At 43.7% G+C, this 27,210-nt stretch overlaps 1 protein-coding gene across 3 annotated transcripts; it reads right to left on the bottom strand.

Annotated features, from left to right (window-relative positions):
* Positions 1 to 246: 246 nt before the first annotated feature.
* pdgfab (platelet-derived growth factor alpha polypeptide b) lies at positions 247 to 26,992 on the bottom strand. 3 transcript variants are annotated; one of them, XR_008566657.1, is made up of 7 exons: positions 26,472 to 26,992; positions 25,718 to 25,814; positions 18,257 to 18,400; positions 15,614 to 15,804; positions 4,918 to 5,044; positions 3,456 to 3,601; positions 247 to 2,404 (listed from the first exon to the last, which is right to left on the bottom strand). XR_008566657.1 is itself a non-coding variant. In XM_054758384.1 (6 exons), exons 1-6 carry the CDS (start codon positions 26,541 to 26,543, stop codon positions 2,391 to 2,393), a joined length of 645 nt encoding a protein of 214 aa, XP_054614359.1. In that variant the 5' UTR covers positions 26,544 to 26,992; the 3' UTR covers positions 249 to 2,390. The 3 variants fall into 3 exon arrangements, 1 of the variants encoding a protein (XP_054614359.1); XR_008566658.1 differs by having other exon boundaries at positions 26,481 to 26,992; XM_054758384.1 differs by lacking the exon at positions 3,456 to 3,601 and having other exon boundaries at positions 249 to 2,404.
* Between the last annotated feature and the right edge of the window lie 218 nt (positions 26,993 to 27,210).

The raw sequence follows: 27,210 nt of genomic DNA, 5'->3' as shown, positions 1-27,210 counted from the left end.
GGAGGGGATAGAGAAGAAGAAAGGAGGGAGTGCGGGGACAATAAAAACAGACGAGGACAACAGCAACAACAACGACTGTGACAACAATAACAAAACAGAAACAAACAGGACTACATCAGCACATGTCTGTGATGGCTATAAAGACCCTGACGGAAAGGACAAAATAATGTATGTATGTATGTACTTTATTTATCCCACAGCGGGGAAATTTACTTGTTACAGCAGCAAGCAAGCAAGACAAGTAAAGAGAACAGTGTAAAGAAAGCATAGTGTCTACAACATGGTTCAGGTGGTGCAGGTGTTGTAGAGCCTGACAGCGGTCGGTATGAAGGACCTGCGGAATCTCTCCTTCTTACACCGTGGGTGTAACAGTCTGCTGCTGAAGGAGCTGCTCAGGGAAACAACAGTGTCATGTAGCGGGTGAGAGGTGTTGTCCATGATGGATAATAACCACAATAACACTGCATTGAAACAGTCATACATATTAGTAGTAATAGTAGTAATGAAATTAACTATGATGGTGATCAGAACTGTAATGCACATTTTTCAATTGTAAAAACTAGAATCATATTGCCGACATCACCGTCGCTGTAATAAAACCAGCAACACAATAACACCCTGGTTAACTCAGTGGGTAATGTGGGGAAGTACGTGCTGTGAGGTTGCATATGTACGTGTGTTCAGGTATCTCTATGAGTGTAGGTCATGTGTATAAAGGTGTGCAAATGTGTGAGCGTGTAATTGTCCCTGAGAACGCATGAAAGGAGAGGGACTGCTTCCCACTGCCCAGCAAGCTCCACCCCACACAGTCAGGCCGAGCCCCCACCACCAGAAAGCCGGCAGGCAGCACCAAGACCAGACCCCCAAGAGCCAGCCCACAGCCACCTTGGAATCATCCAGACTTTTCCCTGGATTCGGAATCGGCAGCATGAAACCCTGATCGAGCATCCCTGGTCCCATCCAAACCAAAAATGATCAGACCCATATTCAGTGAAAATTTCATGAGCACAAATACATTTATTGTCGAACATAAATATATAAATTATGATTATTGCTGTCTTTATCCAAATAAGAAAAGGTTTTTTGTTTTCTTAAAAAAAAAGGCTATAGGCATTTTTATTATTTTTTTACATTTTTGTCTTGTGTGATTGGAAAACAAAATCAAACAGTGCTGAGACAACATAAATAAAGCACCATTGAAGTGATGGTTGGTTCATTCCCAGGTGGACTTTGTCTCATCTCAGCTGATACGGTCCCATGCTGTGTTGTTGGTGTGTTTTCAGTCACGCACTGGCTTGCCAGTATAAAACTGGCCTGTTTGGACTCACGGTGGAAGAGCACCATTGTTGTTTTTACAAGATATCAGTTAGTTCCATCAGATTTGGGCTCCTTTGGAAAAGTGTGTGTGTGTGTGTGTGTGTGTGTGTGTGTCCGCAAAAGGCGGGTAGAGGCTTTGTGAGGAGCAAAGCTTGCCTAAACAAGGAGCCCATTCATGCACTTGTCGATTTGCTCTGCTTATTCATTCACTCTTTAAGGTGGACTTTGTTCTCTTTCTCTCTTTCCGTGTGTGCGTGTGTGTTGTCGCTACAGCAGACTGGGTGGGCATCGTCCTTATCAGCATTACAGTGATACAATATAGATTGTGTATGCGTTGTCTGTGAAATGCATTAAGGACCACTTATTATGCACAACAATTATTTTTGCATCTTTTCCAAATGGATTAAATAGCGACATTCAATAACCAACAACAAAAAACATTCCTGCTTGAATAAAAGTAAGCATAATATATTTCATAACAAAAATAAAGCATCTTCCTGCACGCCTCCTCCTTGGCACACAAATATCCAAACCATACGCAAGACTTGATACACTGTAATAATAATAATAATAATAATAATAATAATAATAGGACAACAAGTATGACAACAAAACGGTGATCTCCACGCATCCTCTCAGTTCTTTCACCTGGAAGAAAGCATATAAATAGTTTGTAGTTTGCAAAACTGTACATAGACGAGGGGACGGGATGTTCTCCTTCCCGCAAGAGTCCTTTACTTCGAGGGCACCCCCAGCTGGAGGTCATCCACTTTGTTTTTTCTTTTTTTTTGGAAGGCTCCATGCAACTTTTTCACCGAATTCTTATGCGTGTCTTGTTCAAGCAAATGTTCGACACAGAAAATCCCTTTTGGCCTCCACAGCGTCATCCCCTCCTCTTCCTCTTATCAGTCACTGAATAGTTCTTGTTTTTTCAAGCACCTTTGGCATCATTTCTTATTTTCATCAGTCTTGTCTTTCGGGAAAAGTTCTTTGAAGCAAAGAAGTGTGGCGATGAATGAAGAAGGCCCCTCCCATGCTGACGTCTTCTTTTATTTATTTTTTCCCGATTGCTCTCACCTCACGTCCACTAACAGGGAAAAAGAGGGAGAAAGATTAGACATTAGCACACAAAAACACTCCATTCTATCTGGACACAGGAGTACAGCAATCCCTCACCATGTCGGGCTTCGAATTTCGCTGCTTCACTCTAACACGGGTACAACTCAAAAAATATGCATCTTTCAGCAAATTTGATGTATTTTTTGCCTAAATGAAACATTTTCAGTGGCCAAATGAAGTAAAGTACAAACGTAAGGCATTCAGACGACACGTTCAAAGACGTGATATGTACTGTAGTATTCTACACTGGTCACTAGGTGTCAGTAATGTTACATTGAGACAATAGCCTCCGCAGGAAGTACTGTACAGAACAGGAAGTTAAAAAAAGAGCAACAAGGAAGTGTCCCAAAGTAACATGTGAGTCTAATATTATGTCTTATTTTCTCTTATTGGGTAATAGGAGTTTACAGGTGACCATAACGGTGTTATTTCATGTCTAGGGGGCTCTAATAATAACGTGTGACTGTAAACGGGTTTTCTGTGCTGTAACTACCAAAATATTCCATTTATTAAAAAGGAATAGTACTTTGCGGAAATTCACTTATGACGGTTGGGTCTGCAACCAATTCAACGTGGTAAACGAGGGATTACTGTACATCAAATTGTTCTGTGCTCAGTTGCATTCATTTCTGCATGCATCTTGACAAATGGAAGAACACTGTATTCTTTAAAAACAGTGGACCCTCGGAACTTGAATAGTTTGGACGGTTGAGAAAGTCAAATTTGTAAATTTTGTAGGATTGGACCGTGAGTCCACTGTATGTGTGTCATATTTCTAAGATTTGCCACAAGCGTGGTAGAAGAAGGTGATGACAAGGACGTGACGGAGGTGTTTTTATTACAGTATATGAAAACAATAACAATCAGGCCAGAGTGACATCAAGCGTGCACACATGCCTCGCAAATCACAGCATGCAGCAGCAGCCCTCCTCGGCCTGACGTGATTGGTGGCTTTTACAGCAGTGATTTGGGCTGCACCTGATGGCGCCCCCTGTTTGGCAAGGTGGAAGGACGCCTACCTTTTCCCATCCCAGCTCTCCAGTGGGCATTGAGAGGGAGGAGGAGGATGGGGGGGGGGCCTAATTGGTTTGACTTTATTATGTCACCAGTAAATCCTTGTGTAGCTTTTTAGGTTTCCTTTTTTTACCTTTAGACCTACGGTGGCCTGAAAACACAAAGTCAAGGCAGGGTTGAATAGTAAGAAAGGAAGAAGCAGGCTTTATGATACCGAAAGAGTCCTGGGACAGAAGCAGAGACTAATAAATACTTGCCATGCCTTATCAGCACACATCATATCTGCTCCAAGGGAGAGAACGACTTGACATCAAGGCACTGCGTGGCTGTCATGCCAGGCAGCCTTTGGACGTCCTCTCCCTTAACACACATCTTTAAGAAGCTCTTTACAGTTTTGCAACACGTTTGCCACCTGACAGGTGTGTCAATCTGCTCGGGAGCATTTAGAGGACAAAGTTCAACAGGTGCAAAAGTTTTAGAAAGCCAGACAAAAGAGGAAGAGACTCATCGAGCACACATGAAAAGGGCAGGAAAGGATGAGGGTAGGCTTTGTTTTTGTTTTTGTTTTTTTTTAAATCAGGGGACTCTCTTAGGGTGCTTTCACTCTTACAGTTCACGTTCTCTGGTCTATTTCCCTCCTGGATTGGTTTCTTTTCTCTTTGAGCAAAAACCGACGCAAACGAGGGGTGTCACGAGATCAAACGATACACAAGATTGAGTCTACGCTAACGACAAGATTTTAACTTTACTTTTATGAAAAATACAATGAGAAAAATGTATGACAATTGATTGCAATCCACTACTATAATTTCTACTATGTTACACGCTCTGTGTGTATGCTAGCAGCCCCGCCTCCACTCACCGAGACAAAGAGACTGTATGACTAACAAAAGGGTTCACTCTGTTCATACCATTGTTCTACGGAACAAATGCGCTTGGGGACTTTGAAAGCAATGCACAGAGTGAGTGAATCCTCTTCCTGCCTGTTTGGAGGTGGGAGACTAGGAAAACAGACGTGCATGCATCTGTCAGGCAAAATGATTCATTTTCATTTATTGTGTGATTCATGAATTTCTCATCCCAGGCCTAGTCCCCACGAGCCATATTTTTCTCAACGAGAAATCTTTTGACGTTTTAATCTCGCGAGATCTTGTGACATCCCTACCGCTAATTCAAAGCAGAATTTGATGAGAAAATCATTCGCGCTAACCTTATACATGCTAAACCACGTTTGCTAAGCCAACACTCTTATCTGCAGTTACGTCACCACTACGTCATTTAGAGTCAAATACGATTGGTTTATTGGATCGAGCACCACAAATTCATTTGAAACCACACCCAGGTAGCCTCGGATCCGCACCAAGGGGGAAAGTCAACTGGTTTTCCCTTCAAGCGGACCAAAGAGTGCTAGTGTGAAAGCATCCAAATTAGGTCTGTTGACACCCAGAAACACGGGCTAACACGTACCCGTTTCTGCATCGGAATGCTCCACGACGTGATGCTGTGATGTGCACACGCACTCCAGGTGGTCTTCTAGCCGTACAAAGACCTCTTTCAGCTTGGGCCTCCTCTTGACGTACTCCACCTTGGCCACCTGCAGGAAGGAGCACAGAGAGACAAGGTTAGCAGGTGCTAACATTAACATTTTTCTCTGCATCTACACGGTCTACATGGATGATCTCGGCATCAAAGTAAAGGTGGGACTTTGATGGTTACTGTAGACATGAAAATGTACAATAAATGTTTGCTAATGGTTTTGGTGTCTTTTAGTTGACAGTTATGTGGATGCATGGTATGTGTATCTTCATCCAGACGTGGCGCATCAGTTACTGTAGCAACACAGATGCAAACCAGCTGCCCCTGTACAGGGGTCCCATGGTTTAAGAAAAAAGACCTTCTGCCTCTGCTTTCAGCTGTTAAGCAAACGCGTAAATGGGGCGGCGGGCCCTTGTCCAAGCAGGCCAGAACAAAGGGACAGTTGAAGGTAGAACAGGAAAGGTTTAACTAGAGGACGTGCTGAGGAATTCCCGTTACCACCATCATGACTATTCCACTGGATCCTCCAACTTCAGGCATGGAGGAGCATCCACTTCCAGGTCATTGGAGTCATTACTCCTCAAGGGCATGGCGTTCCAATCAATTGGAGATACTCTTTACAAGTTTCTGAAGTGTGTCTGTGGGAATTTGTGGTCCATTCATCCAGAACTGTGGTCACCGTTGGACCAGAGGGCCTGCTTTTGATTGTACTGAGGTCTAGGAACCAACCATGTATTGATTCATTGATGAAGTGTTTTACTGCAGTTGTCTAGTTGGTGAAATCTGGTCAAAAGGACAGTTTCCAATCTATCAAACAGAAAATCAGCAGAAATTCTAACCAATAATTCGTTGAATGCAACCTTAGCCTCCTTAACCGAGAGCCAGGGTCCTTCCTAGTTAAAGGTGACTAGGTTATGTCGGCACCATCAGAGTTGTGCAACAGAGCGAGGTGGCTACATGCTTTTATGCTCTCTGATCTTGAGCACCAAAGGCAGGTACTGTAGTGTCCTGGGGTTTGCGGGGGGGGTCACCTCATCTCCAGTTCACTGCACGGGAGAGGATATGAGCCAGCCATTGGTCTCTGGTGATACAGTCGACATGAGACATTTCTGTATCCTGTGATGGCCCAGTGCCCAGTGGTGAATTAGTCATGCAGACAATTGAACATACCAAGCCTGTCTGCTAAAACAAAGCGTGGTGTTGACACTCACGCAGCACCGTGTCCCTCACGCCAGGGATGCAAAACAAAAAGGCTGCTGTGGCTACAATAGAAAGTTCAACCTTTCTGACTGTGTCTTTCCATGAAAGGAGGAGGAAGAGGAAGAAGAGGGGTGAGCAAGCAAGCAGAGGAGGTATGCGGCGAGCAAACGGAGCACAATGGCGTCTGGGTTGGCAATGGTGTGTTTACCATTGTGGGACCCTGACACGACCAGGGGGGAAAGGGGTCCCTGATCGGAGACGAAGCAAGCGTGTGAAGGATTATTCGGGGGATGTGTTTGCGGGGGGTTATTGTAGGAAGAGGGTGGAGGCACTTGGCTGTGATCATGAACGGCATCGGATGACATTCATGTGTTACCTATTAACATCAAGTTTCTAGGTTACCCTGCTGAAGAAACGTACTACGCAAATACTGACCGCTAGATAAGCCGACAGACGCTATCAAGCGGTTGTTGTTGTGGAAAAGACATGGACACTAGAGCCTTGTTTACTTTTCTACGCACTTTATCCCTGCAATGGTATACAACTTTGCATGTCAGTGAGTACATTGGTCGCTAACTGGTGTGCAGTATGTGGAAATTGTGCAAGTAATTTCTGTCGCGTCTTGGATCTTCCTTGTGATTTTTTTGTTAAAGGGATAGTTCCGATTTAGAAAAAAAAAAAATCCAAACTATTCCTTTTTTTTCCTCTTTTCCTTTTTTTTCCTTGTTTGCCTCCTTCCTGCTCTTTTCACATTCTCCATCTGCAGCTGCGGGAAAATATAGACTTACCTTTCTTTATTGCATGAGCAAGGGGTGATGCCTGCTTTTGCGTGGCGTCACACGGGACGCAGCGAGACACAGCGGGAGCCCATCATGCCACGACTGCTTCACAATGCCATTTTCGGTCACAAATTGTGAAGTGCGTAATTTATGCCTTAACAGAATGCAAACAGTGCGCAAATTTAGTCTTTGCGCTTTTCAGACGTGCCATAAATAAATAACACGTATTTCCACGGGAAATCGCAGGGCAATGCGGAGGCAAAGTGCGTTCAAGTGCCAGAGACTGGCAGATGAAAGCAATGACTTCACTGCAATTCCTTTAGTTGAGGTCCATGCTCCTGAATAAAACCACCAAGCGGCACTGTTGTGTCCAATGACCTGGATTCATTCATTCATATTCTATGCCGCTTGTCCTCATTAGGGTCACGGGGGTATGATGGAGCCTATCCCAGCTGACTTTGGGCCCACAGGGCCCATATAGACGAACAACCGCTCACTCACATTCGTACCTGTAGACATGGGACAGCAAATGAGCCTGAGGCCGACTCCACCGCGACTCGGCTAGTAGTTCAGCGCAAACTGAGCCCAACTGTACTGCTTGGTGGAAACACAAACATCCAATGACAGTCTGATAAAGCGATGACCCCCCCACCCCTTCATGAGAGGCCCCTGCCGGCTCCTATCATCGTTCTTCCCACTGCAAGGTGAAAAACACTCCAGGAGGTCCCATTCACATGAATGTGCACAACAATACTGCTCAAACAACCTCTAGCTCTGCCTACTTTGTCAACACTCTCTCCTAGATTGTGTGTGTGTGTGTGTGTGTGTGTGTGTGTGTGTGTGTGTGTGCTTGTTATGGAAAGGTGTTAACAGGGAAGCTGCCTACTTTCCGAAGCAGATTTATTTCGGCCTCACCGCCAACCACTTCTTCACCCGCGTACAAAGGCTTCTTATCCGGCGCGGAGTCAATGACTTCCCACATAAAACATACATCAGAGAGAGACCCCCATGCTACGACGAGGGGGCCCCCTACACTCTTTGTATAAATCAAACTGCTCCCAAGAAAGCCGGGGCCCTGAGAAAGAGTCCCTTGAGTGGCTTGTGGGATGATATCTGATCCACGGGGTTGGGGGGTGAGGCAGGGGGCTCTGGGAAGTGCACCCCTTTTTCTATTTTGGAAAGCAACACATGTAGACATGCTTAGAGGTTACATATTTCAAGAAATAACTGCATCTCAGCTTTGCCATATTGGTGACACCTCACTCTTTGCTCTTTTTTTCCCCCCATTTTTACTTTTAAAAAAATGTCATAAATTTACTTCCCCTATTATAATAACTTTATTCCTATAATATATCTTTCTCCAACCAAATTTTCCAGAAATTACAACTTTGTTTTTCTCATTTTCCATTTGTGTTTTTTGTTTACATTTTCCAACTCTCAACTTTCTTCTTGTAAATTTTCTTCACGTAATTTTCGACTTTATTCTCATAATATAACTTTTTCAAAATAAAACTTTGTTTTGTTTGTCATAATATTAGGACTTTTTTCTTTCATATTTGGACTCTATGGTGCTAAAATGACGTTATTGTTCTTCATAGCATCACGCGTTTATTCTTGTTAAATTGTTTTTTTGGGGTTTTTTTTACATTTTCCAATCATTTCAACATTCTTGTAAATTTTCTTTGAATTTTTGACGTCATTCTTTTTTGTTTAAATCAAAGTGCTCCCAAGAAAGCCGGGGCCCTGAGAAAGAGTCCCTTGAGGGGCTTGTGGGATGATATCCGATCCACAGGGTTGGGGTGAGGCAGGGGGCTCTGGGAAGTGCACCCCCTTTGGTTTGTCCCAGGCCGCCCCCCCTCCCCAACTTCCATCCCCACCAAAGAGCCCTCTGTGTAAAGCTGATTGTCCTGGTCGGCTTTAATTGGGAATTCCCTGAGCGCTGATGAGAGCATGACGGAGGGGAAAGTTTTACTCACGCCTTCCAAGGAAAACACAACGGGGATGTGGATGTGCACCGCGGGCCACGAGGACTTGGAAGAGGGACAAAAAACAGAGCGCAAATAAATAAAAATGCGTGTTTGTTTGGAGAATGGAGGGATGGAAAGCGGCGAGGGCGGGGCAGCAACTCATCCGTCGGGGAGGAAATTAGGCCAGCGAGACAATAAGAGCTTGTGCCCCCGCGAGAAGAAAAACTCCTAAGTGGCGGGAGAACCCAAACTTCCTCAACACAAAGGAGCTCTCTCTGAACTTCTGCGATTCGAACAAGGAAGAAATGCGAGAAGATCTCCCGAGGAGGGGGGAGGCGACCTGCTGCTGCCCTCTTCTTCAACCCGTCATAACGTGTGCACTCCGGGTGACGAGTGCTACTACTCACTACTAAAATGACCTTATTGTTCCTCACATTACGTTTTTCTCATAAAATTCCAACTTTTTCTAGTTAGATTACAACTTTTTAAATCTTTATACTTGTAAAATTAGCGATTAATGGGCGGGGTAGCGGGAATGTAAGAAAATGCAGAAATAGCGGCAGGCACATGTGGTACGAGACTCCTTGGCCACGCTTTGCTATGCCCAATCGCAGGTATTTCTCAGACGTTTGCTCACGCGAGTTGTACGGCGTTGTTTACAGCCACGTCGAGAAGCTAATTGCTGATGCTGCTATCCGTTAGCTTCACGAGAGATACGCGCATAGCTAGATAGACACTTTATTAATCTCCAAGAGAAATTCACATTTCCAGCAGCTCTGCAAAAATGTCATAATTAACTTAATCACAAAATAAAACAACCAAGGCAAGACATGAAATAAGAAAATAGAATAAATAAATAAATACGGAACAGATCACATCAAATTTGTAGTGCAATTATACATTAATAATGATCATAACAGTGATACATAATAAGGTAATAAGTCCAGTCCAGTCCAGTCCAGTCCAGACACGGCATCGGAATCGGAAATTGAGAGTTGGACAATATCGGCATATCGCTTATCGGCAAAAAGGCCAATATTGGACATGCTTACTTTATTCCCATTATATTTCCAGTATTTCCCCAAGATAATTTACCAAAAATTATAACTTTTTGATTTGTTGGTCATATTACGACTTTTTTTTTTTTAAAGAAAAAGTATTTTTTCTTGAATATTTCAATGCTATAATAAAACTAAAACTCTAAACTCTAAAACTCTAGAACTCTAATGTTTCAACTCTATGCTACTAAAGTGTAATATGTGATACCAATGTAATATGTGATACCAATGTAATATGTGATACCAATGTAATATGTGATACCAATGTAATATGTGTAATATGTGATACCAATGTAATATGTGATACCAATGTAATATGTGTAATATGTGATACCAATGTAATATGTGATACCAATGTAATATGTGATACCAATGTAATATGTGTAATATGTGATACCAATGTAATATGTGATACCAATGTAATATGTGTAATATGTGATACCAATGTAATATGTGATACCAATGTAATATGTGATACCAATGTAATATGTGTAATATGTGATACCAATGTAATATGTGATACCAATGTAATATGTGATACCAATGTAATATGTGATACCAATGTAATATGTGTAATATGTGATACCAATGTAATATGTGATACCAATGTAATATGTGATACCAATGTAATATGTGATACCAATGTAATATGTGTAATATGTGATACCAATGTAATATGTGATACCAATGTAATATGTGTAATATGTGATACCAATGTAATATGTGATTCCAATGTAATATGTGTAATATGTGATACCAATGTAATATGTGATACCAATGTAATATGTGATACCAATGTAATATGTGTAATATGTGATACCAATGTAATATGTGATACCAATGTAATATGTGTAATATGTGATACCAATGTAATATGTGATACCAATGTAATATGTGATACCAATGTAATATGTGATACCAATGTAATATGTGTAATATGTGATACCAATGTAATATGTGATACCAATGTAATATGTGTAATATGTGATACCAATGTAATATGTGATTCCAATGTAATATGTGATACCAATGTAATATGTGATACCAATGTAATATGTGATACCAATGTAACTTGTATGCATGTTCAAATAAATGAAACCATAACAAAATGACTTTTTTTCCTATCATTGAGTTCATTCTCGTAAAATTGTGACTTTCTTTTTTTTTTCTTTTTTACATTTTCCAACTTTTCCGATATTTTACAATTTTTTTTTAAAGAAAAAGTATGCTCTACCGAGGGGGCGTGTGAAACCTGCTGCTGCTGCCGTCTTCTTCAACCCATCATGACGTGTGCACTCCGGGTGACGAGTGGATGGGGCTATCATGCAGAAAGGGGAGCATTTATCACCTCTGCCATGCTCTGCGTGGCACAGCCCTCTCTGATATATAAGGGATCGCCAGATGTGGATATCTAAGGGCAGCAGAAGGTGCAATATCAAATATCAAAGAATCCCTGAAGCACGTCTTTAAAGCCTCCTTCATGATCCTCCACAGAACAATGCCATTACATTACAAAGAGAAGGTCGTGGAGGTGAGCCCAGAAGACTTGTGGAAAGGGTGAGGAAGGAGGGAGTGATTTCATATAACAGACAATCAGACTCCAGTAGTGCAGGAGGGAGGGGAGGATGAAGTCATGAGGGGGAGAGTGAAAGGCAGGACGGAGGAGGAGGACGATACAAAAAAATGAAAATGAAAATGCTACTTTTTCCCCTGATGTGGTCCAGCCGGTGTGCAAGTAGCCGAACGCTCCGACTTCTAACCCGGTCGGGATGCTCCCATGACCCGTCCGGCCTCCTCTGCACTTACAAAAAACCCCTCCATCCTCCTTTTTCATCTGAGACTCAATCAAACGGGAGTAGCAAGCGGTCATGTGATGCATCATAAATCATCACTTTTTACCGCCGGCCCCAACATCTGACCCGTTGTCGCCGAGGTAACAGTCAGTGTGTTCATGTGTGTCAGGATTGCGGGGGGCCCCCCCCCCCACACTCAGTGCTGTGACTACATCCGCCCTTCACTTTGATCCGGCAGCCATCAACACTTCATTACTCCGCGGCCCGTCTTCCTTCGCGCACAAACGGCTTTGTCGCTACGCTGCGGTGGGGGGAGTTTATGTAGCCTAGCATAGAGCGCACTGCGTCTCTCGCACGTGCACACACACGAAAACAATCTCCCTCTTAGGTTTACACAGATGTGAGCCGATGACCCCCTCCAACCTCTGCCAAATAGTTGAACACGGCGCCATCCAAAGTGACTTGTTGCCAAAATATAGCACCATGATTAGATGTAGCTACCTTATACGGTGAAAGGTTGAGCCCGCTCACATCATTCAGTGGTTCTTGCAGGAAATGAGTAGGAAATAAGTGCTAGAACACTTTAGAACAGAAACTCAGTTTGATGGCTTAGGGCTCGTTCAAGGACACTCTTGGAATTATTTGGCACCAAAAGCACCTCCCTCCCTCCATCCCTCCATCCCTCCATCCATCCATCCACCCACCCACCCATCCATCCATCCAACCACCCACCCACCCACCCACCCATCCATCCATCCATCCATCCATCCATCCATCCATCCATCCATCCAATGCTGAATGACTTCTGAGGCGTGCATAGGATGAGTGACAGGGAAGTAAGCACCGTTCCACCCGTGTCCTGGCGTGTTTACTCGGGGCCCCCGCTGGAAGAACAAAGAGGCGTTGCGATTCATACGTGCACACACAAGTACACAATGTGTGAAAGAATGCCAAAGCGCACACACTCATGTGGCGTCGTGTACTCGCCTAAGTCCTTCCTGTCCTAACAGCACCTGCTTGTGGCCAGAAAAGCATCAGTAAGCATCAGTGGACACAGAAGAAGACATTCATAGGAACGTCTCCACATTTGAGTGCTGCTACACTTGGACAACAATCTAAATCAGGGGTGTGGAAAACGTGTTCTGTCAAGGATGCACCTTGGCCACTTGGATATCTTGTAAAGCAACACATGTAGATATGCTAAGAAGTGATTCTATATTTGGTCATATAGGTGAAAAAGCATATTAATATCAACTTCACAATTTGCTTTTTTTAAAATTTTCCAAATATTTCAACTTTCTTCATAAATCTTCAGACATTTTCTTCCTGTAATATTGTGACTTTATTCCCGTAATATTATAACTTTTTCCCCAACCTAAATTTCCAAATATTAAACTTTTTCAACTTTTTTCCAGACAAAATATTTTTTCTTTAGTATTTCAGCTTGATGCTAAAAAAAATAACATTTTTCTTTATAATGTCATGAGTTTATTGTTGTAAAATTGTGACATTCTCGTTAGAATGACCTTTTTCGCTTTGTATTTTGACTTTATTCTCATAAAATATTTTTTTCCATTTCAGTTCGTTTTTTTTCTTTTTTTTACATTTTCCAACTTTTCTTGTAAATTTATTCCCGTAATATTTTGACTTCATTATTTCTCTCCAACATAATTTACCAAAAATTGTTTGAATTTACTTTTATTTAATGAAAAAACCCCCACATTTTTTCTGTGATATTTCAGCTTTATGCCACTAAAATGGTTATTTTACCCATAATATCGCTTACTTGTATCACTTGTATCCTTCTCATAAAACCTTTTTGTAGTTAGATTACAACTTTTGTAATCTTTATTTTGACTTCATTGTACTTACTACTTTTCCATTGTTCCTGCTGCTTTTTCTTTTACCTTTCTTGTTAGATTATATTTTTAGAATATGTAGAGGCCATAGGCCGCATATGGCCCCCAGGCCGTACTTTGGAGAGCGTCTGATTTAAAAGTATTTTATTACCATGCCAGTACAGACTTATACTGTATAGAGTCCACCCAGATGCAAAGCATAAAGGAAGAGGGTGAATAAATAAGTAAATAAGTAATAAATGAGGCGTATTTGGGGAAATGCAGAGTGGCAGTGAATGTGTTCTTTTCCTGTCCGTGGCCCAGCAGAAGCAAAAACAAGCCCAGCCCCTGGGTGGAAGGGTAACATTTTAAAATTTCAAATAACTTCTATTGCGGCCCAAATGCTGAGAGGAGAGACAGGAAATGAACAGAAAAGAGGTTTTTGCTGTGAGACAATGTCGCCTGTAGTGGAAGACCGTGTAACAGCAACAGAAGGATAGCCCCCGGAGGCCCGTTCTACAGTGTGCTAGTTTTTCCAAGTGTCACACAGGGGGCAAAGCGGCGTGGATCACGGCATGCCGGCTGAGTCGAGCCTCGGTCGTCAGCGTGTCTCTCGAGCGGTCGTCGTCTCGGTGGCCGCAGACAGAGCTCCCATTGACCACACAGACTCGCTCGCAGAGAGACGGACAAGTTTGCATGCAGACAGCTGGTCTTGCTTCAATATGACTCAGCATTTCTGCTCATAAAAAAACCTTGTTTGGAGCCAAAAGTGAAGATGAGACCGGATCCGGTCGCGTCTAGGGGGAGTTTGTGTTTGTCGATGCTCCCATGCACACAACTGAGGACAGAGTTGTCTCTTTCCAGCTCACAGACAAGACAACAGAGTCCAGACTCTTCCACGTCTGTCCTGTTTATCCCACAGTTGCCTCGCAAAAACAGAGCTCATAGCTGTCATACCTCCACCAAGAGCTACGTATAAATACAGCGGGCGTTTGACTCATCTCAAGCCACGGCGATTCTTCCTGATGCTGAGCAGAAGGACTTGTTTGTAGCGACCAGGAGAAACTTCTGGGAACTGCAACCCCTTTTTGAGTCCTTCGCCCTTTCATCACAGGGAATTTGAACAAAACAAAGAGCCAAACAAGAGCTGCACAGTAGCTGGACACGATCAAGAAGACAGATGGGCATTTTAAATCCATGCATAGATTTTTGATCAGTCTGGTGCTGGCGATGTTGCATAATCAGCTTGCACACGTAGAAAGGCACACACCTACACCCTGAAGTGGCACAATCTGGCGCCAGTTGGATGCAGACACATAGCCACACACCACTGATCCACATAGGGAAAGGGTACCGCCCCTGTGTGGGTGGGACTCCAGGACAGCAAAACAGAATAGGCAATTCCAAGTTCAACGCATCTTCTGTGATGACATGAAATCCAGCGCTGAGCTTTGTGACATCTTCCAGACAATTACTCAGAAAAGCGTGTCCGACTAATCTCTTCTCAGGATAAACGAACTGGTATGTTTCAGAATCACAGAGCACATGGGATTACGACGAAGGTTTGGTAGTTCTGGTACCAGCGGACAGTTCATTTTCTCCATTGTGTACCAAAGAACCCGTGTCAAACGGCAGACATTTTTCACACGGGTGGTCTTGTGTCTATTTGGAGTACCCCATGGGGCCGCCCACCCTGCCCTGACTGACAGGTGCCGACAACCCCCCCCCCCTTTCCTGCGGTCCTAGCTTTGGCACACTGGCCCGTCACCAAGCACAGGATTGAGTGATGAAGTAGTGAAGGCGGCTGTAATGGAAGACGTATGGGGTCCGGGGGAAGGGCTGGGGGGAGTTAAGGCTGCCGCCGCCGACCACTCGCTGTGCGGTGCCCGGCCAAGGAGTAAAAGATGGAGTCGTTTACTTACCTCCTGAGAGGGAAATTGGCGCGGGATACAATGACGACATGAAATGGTATGAACGTGGGTTTGTGTTTACCTTAACGGTGCGGTGGTGCTTGCGGGAGGGCTGGCAGCGCATGTTGCTGGTGTTGCAGCAGCCCGTGCAGCGCTTCACCTCCACACAGGGCGGCCATATCAGGAAGTTTGCCGACGTGGGATCCACCTGGCTCCTGGGGATCTCGTAGATCACCGTACGTGTCTTGCACACCGCCGGGACCGCCTCCTCCACTGCGGGGAGAGGGGAGGGGAAGGGCGGAGCTAATTGAGCCAATTGAGCCTTGGGTATGAAATAGTTCCAGTGCATGCTGAGATATTGCTGTAATGTGCCCATTCACTCCCAGCCGCTTGGCACATTCCTTTCCTGGCTATTATTCCGTGACTCACTCGCTTACCTCCGATCACGCCCAACATCGCTATTCAGAAGACACCTAAAATGCTTATCTTGAACACAATACGGGCTGAAGTCTTACTTCCTGTATGGGCCAGGTGTCCTAATACTTTTGCCCATACAGTGCCTAAAGAGATTTTAAATTAATGTGTGGAGAAAGTTGTAAGACTACAAGAATAAAATCAAAATATTCTGTGAATAAAGTCATAATATCACAAAAAGAAGTTGAAATAGTTGGAAAATTACACACAAAAAACAAGCAGAAATGGAAAATAAGCTGTAATTTTACGACAAGTCGTATTCTAACAACAAAATATTGGGAATACATTAGTAATATGAGGATATACTGTATACACGGATATAAAACCATAAAACCTTTTTGGAGGTGTTTTAATAGCAGGCTTTCTAGACGTGTCCCAACTCTTTTTACCTGTTTTTCGATCTTTAGAACGTACTCCTGTGTGTTCAGGCCTCACAAAAGGGCAAATATGATTGGCAAAATTCCCAAAAAAGTTTTCCTTTAAGTTCCTGCAGTGAACAGAGTGTGTGGTGAGCAGAAAACTGTAAAAAAAAAAAAAAAAAAGCTCCAGAAAATGCGTTTTCCAGGGACTAGGGGAAGCCCCAACAGTGTTCTATCCTCTAAGGCGAGGCTCACGCTGCCACACTTTGAAACCCCCCGTGCTCAGAGAAGGAAAGACATCTTCAGATCTATTTGGACGACTTCCAACATATACTCAATGCACTTATAAAGCATGTCAATGAAATATGACCCAACGCTATCTTCCTTTCAAGTGCTGTGCTGTCGGGAACGCGCACTCGCACACGCGCGCGCGCGCACACACACTCCATGGCACTCGCACCACGATCAGATATCATAGCGCATGGCATTTTATGAAGAAATCTGACGGAACACCCGGCGAGCTGCAACTTGAAGCCTGAATGTGTGGAATTTCCACACTGAAGGACATATTCCTCTCCTGACGCGTGTCTCTTGGAAGCCCTCCGGACACTCAAAGTGCATCCTCACGCACCAGCATAAACTCTTCATCACGGGGCATAAATACTACGTGCACTGCTTCATTAAGGCGGCATGAAAAAGCCACTAAACATTAGCTTGGTTGGAATTGAGTGTTAAGTCTGTTCTTAAAGAGGTGATGAAGATGAAGTGCCAGGCGTCACCTGTGCCATCCTAATGCAACTTCTGCACAGCATATCAATAAATAATCCAACAAACCAAATTATAAAATGTATGTCAAAAATATTAAATATAGCAATTTTATATCAACTGTATTTGTAGTTTAGAGTTTATGCTAAAAATAATCAAATACATTTAAATTGAAAAGTATTTCAATTTTAAATGTATTGTAATTTAGTTTGTCCTAAAAATAATAAATTCATTTTAAATTAAAATACATGAAATATGTCAAATTTATTTATTTTTACTTGTTTAGTTTAGTTCATACTAAAAAAAAGTACAATAAATTGAAATCAATTAGAAATGATATTGAATATACCAAATACTTTTTACATTTATTTTTATTTTAGTATATTTCTTTCTTTAAAAAAAAACATAAAAAAATGAAATATTTCAAATATTTCACATTTATCTTTAGTTAAATTTTATACTGAAAAAAATAAAAAAGAATTTTAATAAAATATATTGAAAATACCAAATACTTTAAGTTTATTTTTATTTTAATATAGTTCATTCTAAAAAAAATACTTAAAATCTGTGAAATATTTCAAATATTTTAATTTTATACTTAAAAAAATAAAATTAATTTGTTTTAATAAAATATATTGAATAGCCCAAATATTTGAAATATATTTGTAGTTTAGTGTATATAATTTATTTTTTAATTATTTAATTTTTTTATTGTATTCAATAAAATGAAATGGTAGCACTGCCAAAGCTTATGGGTACAGCTATGATCTACAATCTAATATGATGTCAAATTTAATCCAAATCTACAAAATGAATTAGGAGCCTGCAAAAACAATCACTAACCTGATTGGATTATGTTTTGTGACATACTGTATACAGTAAAAGGGTCTGAACATGTTAAATGGGATTTTCCTTGTTACATGCATGTAAAAGACCCAATCTGGATCAAATCCGGATGAAACGCTCCACTGTAAAGTGGCTCAAACGGCTTCCACAATTTCTATGACATCAGAAATGTGGATTCGAACCAAAAGAAGAATGTCAACCCATCAAAAAAGAACCTGTACACGAACAAACCACTGGAACAATGCTTTTGTGATTATAATAGTAAACATAATCAGTCTTACCGATGCTCCTCTTGCGGCGGCTGTGTAGCTGCGAGCTCTTCAGGTCGCTATAGTAACCAGGGTGACGGGAGTAGTTCTTGGGGTGGTGGTGGTTGTTGTGGTGTTTGTGATGCTTGGGCGCCTCGATGACATCGTTTCCCGTACCTCGTCAAAACAGAAGGTAGTCACGTTAATAACGGCCCACTCGTGACCCTCGAGCCGCCATCGATGTTTTACATACGCTTCGTCACACTACTCCTAATGAGATGCGTGGTCCCCATGGCTTAGAACACCCCGCAGGGCTGTGGGTTGCATGTATGCATGCATTTGAATTGTTCAGGTAACTTTCTTTTTTTCGGCCCAGTGCATCATGGCTGACGGCCCGCATCACATTTCAGCAACTTTGGAAGAACAGCATCTCCTGTATGTCTCGCACATGTTGCATAGAAATCCTGCCTAATCCTATGTATTCCATGTTTGCTAAAGTAAGTACTTGGATGTACTGTAGGTCACTTGACAGGAGAGGGAAATTGTAAAAAAAACCACAAAAAAAAGTTATTCATACAAAACTGTCAGAATGGGCATTCTATGCTGCATTCAAGGCTGCTGGGAAGTAGGAACTTTTACACTTGGAGTCCAGATGCTCTAAGAAACACCCACTGTAACTTTGGGGTGCTCAGCCGAAGCACCACCACCAAATTTGGTACGCACCGTTAGGCGGCTGACAAGCACGTGTGTAAAATTTGAGCGAGATTGGTTAAAAAAACATGGCCGCCGCCAAGCCAAATGTCTGTGCAAAGCCACGGGCGGGACTTGGCAACTATTTGTCCATAAAGCCTTGGTCGCAACCGGTCGTACGGGCGCCGGTCTGCATCGTCGTCAGCTCAACTTCGGTTTGCCTTGTAGTTGAGATTGAATCACCAGCGCCTCTGCTGGCTAGAACCCGTCACTGCACTCCATTTTGCTTCCAAACCCAATTCATCAACTATCACATTTACACAATCCATTCTTTGGAGTTCCAGCAAATTTTTCCTGCTCGGAAGCTGGAAATTTGCACAGGTTCTATGATGTCACCTGTTGATTGTCTGGGGGGCTATCCACACGGAAAACAAGTATTTTATGGTTTCATCCTTTCATGCACACGGAAAACAAGTATTTTATGGTTTCATCCTTTCATCCACACGGAAACCAAGTATTTTATGCTTTCATCCTTTCATCCACACGGAAAACAAGTATTTTATGGTTTCATCCTTTCATGCACACGGAAAACAAGTATTTTATGGTTTCATCCTTTCATCCACACGGAAAACAAGTATTTTATGGTTTCATCCTTTCATGCACACGGAAAACAAGTATTTTATGGTTTCATCCTTTCATCCACACGGAAACCAAGTAGTTTATGCTTTCATCCTTTCATCCACACGGAAACCAAGTATTTTATGCTTTCATCCTTTCATCCACACGGAAACCAAGTATTTTATGCTTTCATCCTTTCATCCACACAGAAACCAAGTATTTTATGCTTTCATCCTTTCATCCACATGGAACCAGCGTTCTGGGTGACCTCAAACGATATATTTTTTTAATGGCTTCCATTGTGTCAAAATCTGAAAATGTCGGCTTGTCGTTTCGGCGTAGACAAGCTAACCGCCACTTTCTGAAAACGATGTCACCAACCTATCGCCGTCACATGACCATAAGTGAGCTTTGACGACAAGCCAGCATAATATCTGAATATTTCGATATTGTCTCAAACTCCAAAATGAGTTCCACTTGGTCAGAAGTCTAGAAGAGCCTCGGAAAGTAGCAGACGACAGGCTTATGCGCATGCGTTCCTTCTTCCTCTGTAGTTTGGTGTGTCACGTGGTTCCCAGCAACACACGTAGGTGTGCCTTGTGTATTACAGCCTTGTCACCCAGTCTCGTCTTCTATTCGGGTCAGGTGGACCTCTCCAAGTCAAGAGCCTTGGGGGCTGTCCACACAAACGTTTTCAGGTCAAAACGGCAAAGTATTTTATCGTTTCAGCCTTTTCATCCACACGGAAAAAGGCCCTTTGGGTGACTGGAAACGTTTTTTTTTTTTTACGTGGCTTCCAGAGTGACAAAATCTGATAACGTCGGCTTGTTGTTTCCGTGTAAACAAGCTAACCGCTCCTTTCTGAAAACATGACATGGCCCATGTGAAGGCTTTGGCCCTCTGTCGTCATTTGGCTCAACCTTCCCAGTGACTCAGCAAAACGAGCAGCTTTCACACACAAAGTGCTCATTTGACAGGCGGTACTCGGTACTCAGTCACCATTAACCCTGCGCCTAATTAGCGCTGTCATGTCTCTTATTTAGCCCTAAATGTTTACCTTTGCCATCATTGCAGGCTATGAAGAAGGACGTGTTTTGCTCAGCTCAGCTATTTCTCTCTCTCGCTTGCACACATCTGATAAAGCTTGTTTTGGTCTCCACCCTGAATATTACAGCAGACTGGTAATAAAATAATCAAGTGCGCTCACACTCAACCCCGGCCTTTCCCGAAAGAGCAGAGTCTGAATGTTTGCGCAGTGGGTGGAGCCCGGTGCCCACCCCTGCGCACTTCACGTAAACTCACTCCGCTACATAAACTCCTCATTATCCGCCATCGCGTGTTCCTACAGTGTACACCAGCACAGCAGAGCATCGCCACGGGCCAGATACGCCGCACTCATCCAGCGCCTTTTGTGCTCTCACGACTGCCACTTGACGGGATTTCCTTCGCTAATACGCCACGTTTATTGTCTCTGGATGCCTTCTTCTCCCCAGAAAAAGCAAGTGAGGACATTTAACTTGAAACCATCAGTCAGAACGCCGCTGACCCCGGTCCGCAGAGAGGAAGCGTCTTCCACGCCGCACATGTGCTCAAAAACTCACACGCTCTGCTGTCACTTGGCCGCGTGATTTTCCTTCCAACAACCTTTTAAACACCACGGGTCACTGCCCAAAAACTCCCAGGGTGCCTCCACTCGCTCGCCTCCTGTCAGGAGGAGCGACAGTTTGTGTCAGAGCCCAGAGCAGAAGCGGAGGGAGAACATAAAGACGTCCTTTTATAATGCGCAGTCCATTTTTCAGCACTGCAGAAAGATCTGTCTCTGTTTTCCAGGGAGAACATTTGGCCATCGGATTGTCAGCAGTTGATGGTGGAAAGGAAGCAGCAGAAGATGTGAAACATGCGTCTGTTAGCGAGTCAAAACAAACGCCGAGCATTGTTAAAGTCAGAAAAGACGTTTACGGCTTGTTAATTACTGGCTCGTTAACTCCAGGGGGCAACGCTAGCTTAGCTATGTGAGCTACGGCGCTAACATCGTGCTAGAATTTACAGCTCTGACGTCTGTAGCTCACTGCTGGATAGCTGGCAGAGCTCCAGGCTTTATTTTAAAGATGTGTAGCGAAGCCTTTTTTTCTTTCTTTTTTTATCATGTCCATTAAGGTTGGGGTTTTTTTTTTCCATCCATGAAAAACTCGCAAAAGGGTCAGGGAAATTATTTGTTTTACACATTTGGTGCCCATAACAATGAACTGGTGAATCAATGATTAATCGAATATCCAATTAATTGACAACTATTTTGGTATCGATTTTCATTTTTAGTAGAGACGCATAATATCTTTTTTTTTTTTTCTCAAACCAATAACTTTCTGCTTCTCACGTATTTATCACGTATTTCAGGCCCCCGTGGTGACGAGTTTGACGCCCCTGGCCTGGGGCCTGCACGATTAATCGATTAATCAAAACACCAAGCTTCACTTGAATCGACTGACAAATGAATCGTTAGTTGCAGTCTTACTCGGGACAGACGGTAAGAGTAGTACTGTTAGAACATCAATTAAAAAGTCCATTTTGCATAATAGGGGACCTTGAACCACCATAATGCTCCTCAACTGGTCCATTTGTGTGGATGCCACCGCATGTCTGATTAAAATGTGGGTGGAAAATACACCTTTAAGACTTCCTCACTTCATGGTACAATTTCCTGTGGATTGCTTTGAGTCTGTTTGTTTATATTACGTGAAAGGTGATCATTGAATAACAGGCGGGATAACTGCATTACGGTAATGATGGGACATGTCTACGTGCACGTGCGTGTCGTGGGTCATTTCATTTGTTGTTTAAGTGCTGTTAAAGGTTTTATCTGACAATTGAAAATTAGTTTTCATGTCTTTTTTCTTTTTTTAAAGAGCTTCAAGGGTCAAAGGAAGTGCTGACAACGACTTGGAGGAAGAAAGGATGGTTGCACAACAACTTGCTCCTTTTCAGCAGGAATACAAACGCCACAATCCATAAACTCCCATCTCTACGCCCGCCCCATGCCAACAACCAATCCCTTGTCTTTCCATGTCCTCTGCAGACGCCAAAAACCAAAAATCCAGCCAGCACAAAGCAATCCATGAGTGTCGCCCCCAAAGCAGCCAGCCCCCCCTTTTGGAGGCCTTTGCCAATAATCCAAACATCTTTAGAGGCTGATTCATGGAAGTCATTCTACCAGCGACAGTTCCCACATTATTTCTGTCACACTTTTTGTCACATCTCCCACATCCCCAAAATAGATTACAGCTCTGGCCTGCTTCACATGTACAGTCCCACCAACGGTGCAGCTTTGAAAGTCTTGGACATTTGCAACAAAAGCTCTGAAAATACCCCTCGGGCGTCAAAAATCTTTTAATGAGCTTGCCAGGGCTGCCGAGCTGGCCCTCAGACAGATTTATGTCCTCGTAATAATAATCAGCCTACTACTGTTACCCTGAGAGACATTCCTCCGTTTGAAGCGAGACATGTTAATTCAATTATAAACACTTCTTCTCATGCTAGAGCCCCTTTAGGGGGTCTATTCCGGGCCATGTATACATTAAAACCATGCGGTCACTGTTGTGGCGGTGGTTCGATACCAAATGAATCATTTAGACGAAGTTAATGATGACTGAGGACTCTTTTCGGAAGAGATTTGATGAATGGCTGCAGCCTGCGTAAATACACGCTCATGTAAAGGCTCGGAAACTTCATCTGAAGTGGACCCGGTCTGCCACCAAAGACGAAGCAGCACCTCCAAGAACCTGAAGCTCGCGAGCAGCCGTGTCTCTTTACCGAATACGTGACAAAGTTAACATGATATTCCTGAATAAAACCCCAAGCGGGGGTCACACAACACACTGTAGTGTTGATAGCGATTGTTTCATCATACATGACACGGCTGTGTGCAGTCTTTAGGAGTTCTCTGGGTGCACAGTTATTTCCTGTCCAGTGGCGTTACCGTGGAGATGCCCTGTGCACATGATTCCAGGAGAGCATGAAGGGTGTGTGTGTGTGTGTGTGTGTGTGTGTGCCAAAGCAACAACACCGCTTCACTACGCTGCCTCACAACTATGCAATGTTCAAGTCGGGTGGGAATGCTGAGAGACAAACATTCAGTCACACCAAAAAAACAGTAGTTATGGTGTGAATGCTCATCTTTCGCCATTCAGACCAGAAATAAACGTGTGAATGCTGAGAGACGAGTGGTCACACTAAACATATTCGTGTGCATGCTGAGAGACCACCACGAACAGTCAAGATATTTTGTGCATCCTAAACATTTACTGTGTGAATGCTGCAAAGATTAGCATTCACACGAACGCTACGTGGTGCGTCCTAAACATTTGTGTGCATGCCGAGAGACCACCATTCATACTAACGCCAGTTTGTGCTTCAAACATTCATTCTGTGAATGCTGCCAGACAAGCATTGACATTAATGCCATTTTGTGCACCAAACATATTTGCTGTGTGAATGCTGAGAAACGAGTCACAATGCAATTTTATGTGTGAATGCTGCAATATGAGCATTTACGTCAAGGTGTCCGAAGTCAGCACTGCGTGAATGCTAACAGGCGAATGCTATTTCGTACATCTAAAGCACTTTGTCTCAACCCTAGTTGCCTAGGTGGTGATGCTCCTGTTTGAAACGTGCCTTAGCTGGCTACTCCATGTAAAGGGTTACGTCTCCCCCGTAGAGGGAAGAGACCTCGAAGCCGGGGGCGAGGGAATCTCACCCAGACGGCCCTACTGTGTTCAGGTCTCACACAGTAGAGCAACCGCTTTACGCTGTACTCGACGCTGAACCCTCTACTTTATAGCTGCTTTCCCTCTAAAGTGGTTTGTTGCACTTCTCATGGACCTGGGAGAGGTTTTCAGTAAAGCATATCTACCTCCCTACCAGTGCCATTTGCCCATGGCTGGGACCCTGACAGGTGCTATCACTCCAGGTCAGCGTGAACCTGGGAACAATGGTGGGAACAATGGTAACTCCATTCTCCCCCAGCCCCCAGAGCTCCTGCTGCAAAACCTCACCAATGGTTGCAGTTTTCTGTCATGCACAGGACTTAAAATCAACAATTATGTGCAAGTCATTTGACAATTTGCTGGGTGAATGCTGAGAAGCGAGTCATAACGCAATTTTGTGCGTGAATGCAGAGATGCGCATTCACACCAGCAAGATTGTGCACATGAAACATTTGCTGAGCGAATGCTGAGAGACGAGACTTTACATTTGTGCGTCCAAAGTCAGCACTGCGTGAAAGCTAAGAAACGAATGTTCAGACGAACGCTATTTTGTACGTCTAAAGCCTCTGCTGTGTGAATGCTGAGGAACGAGTTGTAACGCAATTTTGTGTGTGAATGCTGAGAGAAGCGCATTCGCACCAGCACGAATGTGCGTCCCAAACATTTACTGTGTGAAAGCTGAGAGAAGCGCATTCAAGCGCCATCTTGAATGTACGAAACAGTTGCTGTGGGAGTGCTGGCCAACGAGCAATAAGGCAATGCTAATGCTAAGAGACGCGTGTTCTGTGTGAATGCTGAGGGATGGGCGTTCACACTAAAGCTATTTTCGCGTCTAAAATAGCTGCAATGCTGAGAGACAAGCGTAGACAATAACATGAACGAATGAATGATCATCACACTGTAATTTTACAAATGTTAAGACAAGTGCGTCCTAACAATAATAATACGTTTTCAAAGTGTTAAAACGTAATATCAAAATTGAATCGTGACGATACCATTGCACTTACTGACGTCCCTTGTGCTGCTCAGGGCCACGTAGGGGGCAAGTGGGTACGGCCTGTGGGAAACTGCTACGATATGCTTGCAAGGAAGGGCTGAATTTCGGTGGAATTTTGCATCTCTCCATATCGGGACCCACATTTCATTAGTTGAACACTTAATAAAAATAAATAAAAGTCTAGTCTGGACATGATCCAGGCTGGGCATACATGCTTCAACCTGATTCCAAAAACTGCTGACTTTGTGAAATACATCAAGAATTTCCAAAACCAGCACAGTTCCTAGATGACAGTTGCGATGGGTTCTAAATAAAGGTAAATTCTATACAGTATATATAAATATATATATATATATATATATATATATATATATATATATATACACACAAATACATGAGAAAAAGGAGGTCTCTTGAGGCAGAATTTACCTACGGACTCAATATCCAGTAGCCGCTGGAGGTCGCTGATGCTGTGGATTTCGCTGTGGGCCAGTCTGTCTATCAGCTCCTGGGGAAACTGCACTTCCTTCAGGATGAAGATGGGGAGGAGGAGGAGGAGGGGGGGGTGGGGGGGGGTGCAGAGAGAGAGAGAGAGAGAGGGAGGTTAGTGATGTTTTAGTGCAAATGTTGTTGGGTGCTAATAAACTCTTGTTTCAACAAGCACGGAGGCGCGTTGCAACTATTTTTACAACAACGCGCCAACTGCCGCCACTGCGCCAACACTGCGCACAGTGTCTTCAATGAAACACAAGCAAGCTTTTATTCAAAGCATGCAAAATGCTTTATGCACGAGTAACTGGGGCGTGGATGGCACTTTAAGGTCCACGCTCGCTGCAGTGTGCAACATGTGCGCACTTTGCCGACACTTTTGCACTTGTTGCGCTCCTGCACATGCGGGCGCCTCTCCGCCGTGGGCTATGGGGGGCGACAGGGGCTATTTTTACTCGCCCGGAGCGGTTCCCATGAAGGCGTTTAGCCCAACCAACGCAAACTTTTGCGCGCTTGGCTCAGGCTACAAACAAATTAGGCAACAAAAGCCAAAAATAACCCGGCGTGTTGTTGGCTTGGCTGTGCACCCCCAAACTCTACTTTTTGACCCCTCCAGGAGTAAAACACAAGGGTGACTTTGCAATAAAGTTCATATAATTGACTTTCACGAAGAACACAAACAAAAAGTAGGCACCTTTTTTACCTCAGCGGTGGCCAGAAGCAGGTAGGTCGTCCACAGCAGGAAGTAACAAATTGTGGCTCTCATCTCCCTTTTAATTTGGATTGAACCCCGAACGAGACAAAGCGGTCGTGTAGGAGCCCCAAAGTCGCTCCTGGCCCCCGAGGACCCTCAACCATCCCCTCAGGGAGAGAAACCAGCGGGTAGTGGTGGTTGTGGCTCCAGTCAAGCTTGCACAACTCCTGTTACTCCTCTGCAGCAAAGCAGCTCGGCATAACTCCTCAAAGTGGGACAATCCCAGTAAGGCAGACGCGCAGTGCACTTGTCCTTCACAGCCTCTATCACACACGCGCACGCGCACATACACATACACAAAAATGTAATTTTCTAAAAGGTTTTTGTAAATGTGTCTCTAAAAAGTTATAATCCAGTGGAGGAGATCCTCGGAGAAAGAAGTGAAAAAGTTGTCCATGCATGGAGACATCCAGAGCTTGCTGAGTGGGCTGGAGTGGGCTGGAGTGGAGTGGAGTGGAGTGGAGAGGGAGAGTGTGAGCTGCTGGTTATAGAGAGGCGGCGTGCAGCTCCTTGCAGTTTGCGCCTCCCACTCGCGTCTCCGCGATGGTGCGTCTTCTTCCACCAGGGGAGCTGGTTGGCTGACTTGAGACTCAAGAGCATGGCCCCATAAGCCCCCCCCGGACTAAAACCACCCCTTTGTATGCGAGTGAAAAGATGAAGGGTTCCACTGAAGCCACTT

Source organism: Dunckerocampus dactyliophorus, chromosome 18 (assembly GCF_027744805.1).
Source record: "Dunckerocampus dactyliophorus isolate RoL2022-P2 chromosome 18, RoL_Ddac_1.1, whole genome shotgun sequence".
In the NCBI taxonomy this organism is placed as follows: domain Eukaryota; kingdom Metazoa; phylum Chordata; class Actinopteri; order Syngnathiformes; family Syngnathidae; genus Dunckerocampus; species Dunckerocampus dactyliophorus.
Note: the sequence above shows the minus strand (reverse complement) of the source record. Positions and strands in the feature narration are given on the sequence as shown.